This window comes from Rhinolophus sinicus, linkage group LG11 (genome assembly GCF_036562045.2).
Source record: "Rhinolophus sinicus isolate RSC01 linkage group LG11, ASM3656204v1, whole genome shotgun sequence".
NCBI lineage: Eukaryota > Metazoa > Chordata > Mammalia > Chiroptera > Rhinolophidae > Rhinolophus > Rhinolophus sinicus.
The window spans coordinates 33,607,575-33,616,115 of record NC_133760.1 but is presented as its reverse complement, the minus strand read 5'-3'; the positions used below and the strand labels follow the sequence as shown (position 1 = coordinate 33,616,115).

Genomic DNA, 8,541 nt, shown 5'->3' with positions numbered 1-8,541 from the left:
AGGATGCTTCCTCCTTGAATCGGATCTGCAATAGTGGTATTCAGAAGTAAGGTGGGGTGGTGACAGTCGCGCGGCACAGAGGGAAGGACCCCCTGCTCAGAGGCTGCAAGCTGGTGAGAGCCCTGCGAGGGTCCGAGGTAGAGAAGGGTACGAGCGCGGGTTGTGGACATTCTAATCCCGCCGGGCCTCTCCGGGGCCTGGGCCTCCCCCTCCTGCGGCAACGGCTCAGGTGATCCGGTGGAGAGCAAAGGTGAGGTGAGGTGAGGTGAGGTGAGGTGAGGGGGCGGGTCCGCAGCCGGCAGGGAAGAGCTGGCCTCACAGTCATGGTCACCCCACTCACGCCACGCGCCACGTGGGCTCGCGACTAGCCAAGGACCCTTTTCTGCGTACTGAGCCATTAAGCTAGCTGCTTTAGCCCCAGGAGCTCCCCTGTGAGCTCGGTGTCTCGACTGAATCCCCTTATTTTGCAGTTTGGGAAGCTGGGGCTCAGGGACGCGGCGGCGCCCGGGTTTGAGGAAGATCCCGGCTTGGTGGACTGAGAAGGCCGCCGCGCTCTTAGCTATGAAGCGGTGGGTCAGAGACTTGAACTTGGGACCTGTCTGTTTCCTTTAGGGACGCGAAATTGTTTGGGTCGGTGCTGCCGCGGATCACCTCATGTCAGGCCCCGCTTCCAGGCTTCTCTGCAGGGCCCGGGGCAGGGGAGGGGGCAGGGCTCTGCGCGCCCTGATCTGCCGCTTCTGCCCCAAGTTCAGCCGGGTAGGTTGTGAGGAGCGGGACGGTTCTCAGTTCTGAGAGCTCTCGGATACTCCAATAGACAAACTTGGGGAGGGCAGGATTCATAAACGAAATCCAAAAAAACACGTGGGAAGCGCTCTTTTCTCCCGGGTCACCCAAGAAAATAGAGAGTAAAAAATAGAGCAGGTTTTGTTGTTGTTGTTGTTGTTTTGTTTTGTTTTTTTGGTTTTTGATCTAAGGAAAAATACCACCGGAGGCCATTGAAGGTGCTAGGAAAGTCTTTCCTTCATGCCCTTGTGGAGACAGATGTGAACCTTTTGGAAATCCGTTTGGCAATGACTCTACACCCTACACACTTTGACCTACTAACGCCTCATTTGGGAAATAAGTAGAATATAACCTAAGTAGGGAAAAGGTTGACGCATAAGGCAGTGTAGTTCCGTGTTTTATAAACAGCGGTGGAAATGACCTTCAAATCCCCAACAATAGAGAATAGTTAAGTAAATTATGATTGTTTATACCACAATGGGATATTACACATCCATGAAATGTAATATCGTGAATAAAATGCTCTTACCAAGTAAACTAGATTCAAAGTTGTGGTTACAACTATTTAAAAAGGTGTACAGAATGACTGGAGAAGTATACACCTAATAATAAAAGTAATAACTACCTTTTTTGGAGTGAAGGGTCATATTTCATTAAATCCTCACAAAACCTTGTAAGACTAGGATTCCTAGCCCGCCAATAGACAACCAGAGCTCAGGCAATGTGTATGATGCTAGACAGCCAGTGTGCCATTGGACCTTTAAAAATCCACATTTAACCAACATTTGAGAGTCTGTTGTGTGCCAGGTACAGGGATGGGCCCTGGAGAGCCACTGATAAAGCAGCCATGATTCCTGAATTCATGGAGCTTATAGACTAGTGGGAAAGCACTTAAATAAATATTTATGGTCTCCTGGGGAGAGTGAACCTGGGAGCTAGACAACTGGGCCCTAGCAAGGGAAAGGATTTGAGAAGGAGAGGAAAAAGGGAAGCTGGGCTAACTGTGAGGGATGAATGAGCTCTGTGGGGAAGCACTCAGTGGCTCTGTAAGAGCAGAGGGCATCTAAAAACATTTTCTGGAATGTGTTTATGTGTTATAAAGGGAGGTAGGGAGACTTGGTTTGGTATTTTGAGTTCAGTCAACTCTTTTAAATAGTTCACCTTAAATCACTTTTGTTCAGGATAGTAACAAATTAAGCGTTTTCAGAAGTCATCGTTATTAAGATATTAAATTTGAAACTTTCTTAAACTCTTTCATTTTCAGGCTTAAAAAAAAAACCCTTTTGCTGAAGGACCGTTTGCTGGTATAGTTTCAAAATGTCAAGTACTGTGTCCTACTGGATCTTAAATTCTGCAAGGAACAGCGTTGCCACATTACAGGGGGGGAGGCGTTTATATTCAAGGTGCACCTCAAGTAGGAATACATCTAAATGGAGGCTCTTATCCTGGGCACCAACCACCCTAAAAAACAATGCCTCATGTGCTGGCTTTGCTCTGCCAAAAGCCTATAGACACACATCGACAGAGGAAGACGATTACCACTTGCAACTCAGCCCTGAGCAGATAAATGAAGTGCTGCGAGCTGGTGAGTCAGCCCACAAGATTCTTGACTTTGTCAGCGTCAGTGGAGTCCCAAATTCGGTGTTGCGGTTTGAGAGCAATCAGCTGGCCGCCAATTCCCCAGTGGAGGACCGGCGAGGTGTAGCCTCCTGCCTGCAGACCAACGGGCTGATGTTTGGCATCTTTGATGGACATGGTGGCCATGCGTGCGCTCAAGCAGTGAGTGAGAGGCTGTTCTACTACGTGGCAGTGTCACTAATGTCTCAGCAGACCTTGGAAAGGATGGAGGGAGCCATGGAAAGCATGAAGCCTATGCCGCCCATCCTGCAGTGGCTGAAGCATCCAGGGGACAGTATCTACAAGGATATCACGTCAGTGCACCTTGATCACCTCCGGGTCTACTGGCAGGAGCTGCTTGACCTGCACATGGAAATGGGACTGAACATTAAGGAAGCATTAATGTACTCCTTCCAGAGGCTGGATTCTGACATCTCGCTGGAAATCCAGGCTCCTCTGGAAGACGAGATGACAAGGAACCTTTCACTCCAGGTCGCTTTCTCTGGAGCAACAGCTTGCGTGGCCCATGTTGATGGTGTTCACTTGCATGTGGCGAATGCTGGTGACTGCCGGGCCATCCTTGGTGTCCAGGAGGACAGTGGCATGTGGTCTTGTCTGCCCCTCACTCAGGACCACAATGCCCGGAACCAGGCTGAGCTGTCACGATTAAAAAGGGAGCATCCGGAATCAGAGGACAGGACAATCATCATGGAAGACAGGCTGCTGGGAGTCCTCATGCCCTGCAGGGCATTCGGGGATGTCCAGCTGAAGTGGAGTAAAGAGCTGCAGCGCAGTGTCCTGGAGAGGGGTTTTGACACCGAGGCCCTCAACATTTACCAGTTCACCCCCACACATTACTACACTCCACCCTACCTGACTGCTGAGCCTGAGGTCACGTACCACAGGCTGAGGCCCCAGGATAAGTTCCTTGTGCTGGCCTCAGACGGCCTGTGGGACGTGCTAGATAATGAGGATGTGGTGAGGCTGGTGGTGGAGCATCTGACGGAAGCAGGTCGGCACAAGCCAGACCTGGCCCCGAGACCCGCCAAGCTGGGCCTCATGCAGAGGCTGCTGCTACAGAGGAAAGCCCAGGGGCTCCACGCTGCTGACCAAAACGCAGCCACGCGTCTCATCCGACACGCCATAGGGAGCAATGAGTATGGGGAGATGGAGCCGGAGCGCCTGGCGGCGATGCTGACGTTGCCGGAGGACTTGGCGAGGATGTACAGGGATGACATCACTGTCACTGTGGTGTATTTTAACTCAGATTCAATTGATGCGTATTACAAGGGGGGTTAAGAGGCTCCCATCTTATTGCCCAGGGTAACTTCAGTGCTCTTCTAAGACATTTTCACTTACTCGGAAACTAGCTATTCAAATCTTACTGTTAAAAGGGCAGGCAGATATAGCTGGCTTAATAATAGCTTAAGGTGAGAAAAAGAAAACAGCCTACGTTTAAAAACAAAGCAGTGATTTCGTGTCCCTGTGTGTTTTGGTCACCTCTACTACGCAGAGAGGGCAGAGCGTAGAGACCACAGAATTGACTTGGGCTCTAGTAGCCCAAGTCCTTTTATAGACACTTGGTAAACTGTCAGCCTGAGCCTCCAAAGGGTAAATTTAATCATGATTCTAAGCATGCGAAGAACTTCAGGGTCTCCTGAAGTCTTGCTGCAAAATCTACAAACTTGATAATTCTCGATTCACCATCGACTTTTAGACTATGAAGCAAGGTTTTGTTTGTTTTTTATTTTTAAATTACTAAGACCTAGGTTTACAAAGGACATTACAGAACACTTTTCAATGCAACAGTCTAACCTTTTTTGTGATCATACTTGTGAAAACATTTTGAAATGCTACATTCTAGTTCTATTTTAGTTTATTTTAAAACTGAGTCCTCAAACTTGCAAACAGGCCTGCTGTCAACATGCTTAGAATGATTTGTCTTGGTTTTCAGCTGAGGGTGGGAGGGGCTAGGCCTCTAGACCAGCAGAATTTGTGCAGCTTTTGGTCCCTTTCACTGAGTCCTACCCCCTGATCTTTCAAGACTGTACTAGGAGGTAACTTCCATCTAAGCCTTAACTCTTGGCCTTTCCTGCATTAATAACATTTCCTCCAGTGCTTAGCGTTTGGAAGTTTAGTCATACCACTTAGCCTTTCTGTTTATATCTCTCAAACATTCTTCTGTTAATTTCTACCTTTGTGGTGCTAAACTCCGTCATCCCGCTGCTGCTGACTAACTGGAAAGAATGCTTTCTCTTCAAATGGTTGCAGGGAGGGAGAAAATGTGATTTCCTTGTGATTAGGCAGGACTGGTTTATGCAGTGGATTATGGATTTAGATTCAGCCTGAATCTGGAGAGATGAAACATGAAGGAGTTGGAAACCGTCACTAACCAAGGCTCCCTATGTGCCTCCTGAGAGGTGGTGGGGAGGAGGGAGGAGGGAGATTTGTTGGATGAGACACTTGCACCTAGAATGTGAGATAAATCGTCATTGCTACTTCTCAGGAACTAGACCATATTTAGTATAGAAATGGGGCAAAAATAAATGTGACCCATAATGGCTTCCGTGGGCTGCACAGTCTTTGTGTTCATTGGAAAATTAAACCACGTAGATCCTTTTTTGGGGTATGAGTTTCATGTTCTCATGAATTACTGTGGCATTTAAACAACAGGAAATGTGTCCCTGAACGGAAACACAAATATAATCCCACAAAACTGACATTTTTATCTTCCTGCTTTACATTAGTTGATCCTTCTCCTCATCTCACCCCCTTACGCCATCCACTGAAAGAAAAGCAAATAACTAGGTTTGACTGCTTCATTTTTGTCCATGTCCCAGTGACATTCATTCAAGCATTGGGATACTTCTAGCTTGAGATGTTTCCCTGTATATTTTGCAGTGCAACTGTTTAGTGATATGGCTTCATCTAAAATTCTCTTGAGAGCTTAGCCTTGGTCCTTTTATTCTGAAACCATTGGTATTCCTTGTAATCTCCTAGATCTTAACTCAGAAATTAAACGTGAATCACTACCATTCTGCTCATGTGAAGGTTTGTTGCTAGAGCCGAAGACTGCTTGTCTGACAACCTTTTTCCTCGATGCCGGCTAAGCCCTGGCACACCCTTGGACCATTTACCTGGATTACAGAGTGTGAATCCGTTTTGGAGCCATCATGGTCATAAATGTATCTGATTCAATAACTTGTGGGACAGCTGAGAGAATACAGACTTCCCAACTGTTCCTCAGAATGTATCTGTGTTTTTTTCTCTGCTTCATAGATTTCCTGCTTTCTAATTGATATATTGAGAGAGAAGAAAGGCCGGTTTATTGTCTGCCTTTTTCTACTGTGAACTGTGTCAGCTCTTTCCATGAATGCTCCAAGGGGTGCCTCCTGGTTAAACCCCAGTGTGTATCTCCCTGACCATAGTTCTGCTGTTTTGGCCTTCCTGAGGCACTGCTTGTGGACTTTGGGATTTGAGAGAGGGGGTTGGTGGTACTTCTCAGTTTCTTCCAAAGCATTTATCCTTTTTATGTAAAGATTTCAATTTTGAGACTTCTAAAATGAACTGAAAAATGAGACTGAACGTTTAATATTTTGGTGGTAACTTTACTCAAAAGTATGCTTTGGTGTTTTAAATAGCATATTAGGTAAGAAATTTTGGTAATATCGACCTAATTTGCATATTTTATATATAAGTAAAATATGGCTCTGCTGATTCGGGGATTGGTCAAAATGGATAGGGAAGATGGTACTGGTTCTAAATTCAAATTAGTATGCTAGGTCAAGTTACTTAGATACTCAGTGTTCTGAGATGTTAATTGTAACATTAAAGCTAATTTATTATAAGGAAAATGTAAACTTTGAGGTATGTTAATACGTAAACACTTCTCCCAGAAGTATGATCCTCCTAAAGGATATGTAGTATTGGGCACACTGGGTAAAGCTCAGGTTAGACACAATTGAACTGGAACCTTTTATACGTAAATGAAATATAAACAGCTCAAACTTGAGTTAAAGAAGAGAATAATTGTATGGAACAAGAAAATGTGTTCAGAATGAGTCTGGCTTGACTCTTGCCCATCAGCCCCCACTGACCTATGTTCATTTAACCATTTTGGGGAAGCCTTAACCTCCCAGATTAAACCAGAGTGTCCTGGAACTGAGCGATCCTAGTTTCATCTTCAAGTGGTTCATTTGTCTTTGAATGTGACTCTTTTCTGTAACAGAAAAAGCCCCAGTGTGGCTTTGGAGCTGCGGTACAAAGGCTGGTGGTACCACGTCATGCGAGCTGCCATGTACGTCACCCAGTGGAAAACACGTTTGGACTGCTGTGCTACCATCACCTGAATGGGCGGAGGCTCTGTCCCGTAGGCCTCAGGCACCTAACATTTAACCTGCCTCCTGGAAACTATTTCTTATCAAGCATTTACTTTATTAAAAATTTACTTTATTAAAAATCATTAACCATGTTCTTTAATATTTACTGACATTTGTGTTTTAAGCTGTATACCAATGTTCACACTTGACATTGATTTTCTAACCATTAGAGATATTTAAATAAAACTTGTAAATAAAAGGAGCAAAATGTAATTTGGTTTCTTTTGGTTTGAATAATCATTTTTTTAGGTCCTTAGGGTACCAGATGAGGCCAGCCATTGTTTCACCACCTCTATCAGGCCGTGGAAGATTTCAGTCTGTTCAAGAGTCCATCCAAAAGAGTTTTCTCTGCAAAATTTTGATGGCCTCCTGACGACACAGGAAGTTCTCATTTAGTGTGTGGGGACCTGAAAAGAAGGAAAAGGAAGTGAAAGCTTTTGTTGTGAGGGTCCCCACACACTCAGTGCCAAGGCCTATCTGCTGGGATTTCATAGTATTTAACTGAGCGTGTTAAATCTTAAATTCATGTTACTCTTAAATGCAGAGCCAGCTTTGGGGAAAGTTCTAGGCAGCTACCTAGATAGAGTTAAAGACCCCACTCCAACTCACCCCCACTGAGCTCGAGCGATCTCATTGCCTCTGGAGTGATACAGCACATAAGGATTTCTCCAGTGGGTACTTTTTAAAATGCAAATACATTAGTAATTATTTATGTTATTAACATTAGGCATTAACACTTTAGTATGGGCTAGGGTAAACTGGGCCTTGAGGAGCAGATTTTGGAGAGGGAAAGGTAAGAAAGGGAGTGTCTAAAGTCTGATAAGGATGACTAGAGCTATTGCCCTCTTTTTAATGTGATAAAACAGGCCCACAGGTTGAGAAACTTGTGACACCATGGTAGGGCCTCGATCTGAGCCAAGTCCACAGTCCAAACACTTGTCCCAATATTGAGTTTTCAGAAAGGGAAAGCAATTCACAAAACATCTCTTACTGCCCAATTTTGGCCCAGGGGGTTGGGGATGGGGCGGAGAAGTGAATGGTGCTGAAAAGAAGCTAAATATATTTAACGTATACGGTCCAGTATTCCACCATTTTGGAACACGATAAAAATAGAGGGGAAAGGGTGAGAATTATATTTTAAAAATTAAGCTCTTTGGACTCTAACTAGAGTGGGAAAAACTTATACTGTTCCTTTCACCTCTAGAGTTTTCATTTTCATTTTAATGCTACTAAATGTCCTTAAGTTCTTCCCTCTGAACTATAGATGGCCTGCACTCCAAGAGCCTCCCTCTGGGATGGGTTAACCTTTACCTGGTTTCTGTGGGTCTGAATGTCTTTGCGCCATTGGCCCCTTGCCTAATCTGCTCCACATGGGAAACCGCCTGGCTGGGAGGAGCAAGTAGGGAGTGAGAGGGCCAGAGTTCCAGTTCTGACGTCTGCCGGCAAGGGAATAAGTGGACCAGACATGTTATTTACCCTTATCCCACTGAAAAATGGTCTGTAGAGGGACATTCCAAACCTGGCTCTATCTCAGATCTTAACTCTCCCTGCCTTTCCAGGATTCTGGAAAGCCCTCACTTGGCCAACCCCAGGGCCAGGCATCCAGCGGGGCTGAGATGCCCATGACACTGGACACGATGGGGATAGGGAGGGGCCAGTCCAGGGAAAGAAGCACAGAGGTGGGTCCGGTCCAGTGGGTCTAGGGACAGGCTCCAGGGGCATTGTGGACGTAGGGACAAGAGTTGCAGTGAAGGCTGAGGGG

General features: G+C 45.7%; 1 protein-coding gene across 6 annotated transcripts; it reads left to right on the top strand.

Moving 5' to 3' along the window:
- PDP2 (pyruvate dehydrogenase phosphatase catalytic subunit 2) lies at window positions 1-6,992 on the top strand. Of its 6 annotated transcripts, none has more exons than XM_019755323.2 (2): window positions 1-113; window positions 2,048-6,992. In XM_019755323.2, exon 2 carries the CDS (start codon window positions 2,101-2,103, stop codon window positions 3,697-3,699), a length of 1,599 nt encoding a protein of 532 aa, XP_019610882.2. In that variant the 5' UTR covers window positions 1-113; window positions 2,048-2,100; the 3' UTR covers window positions 3,700-6,992. The 6 variants fall into 6 exon arrangements, with proteins under 6 accessions (XP_019610882.2, XP_074170874.1, XP_019610876.2 ...); XM_074314773.1 differs by having other exon boundaries at window positions 3-255; XM_019755317.2 differs by having other exon boundaries at window positions 3-260.
- The last annotated feature ends 1,549 nt before the right edge of the window (window positions 6,993-8,541 follow it).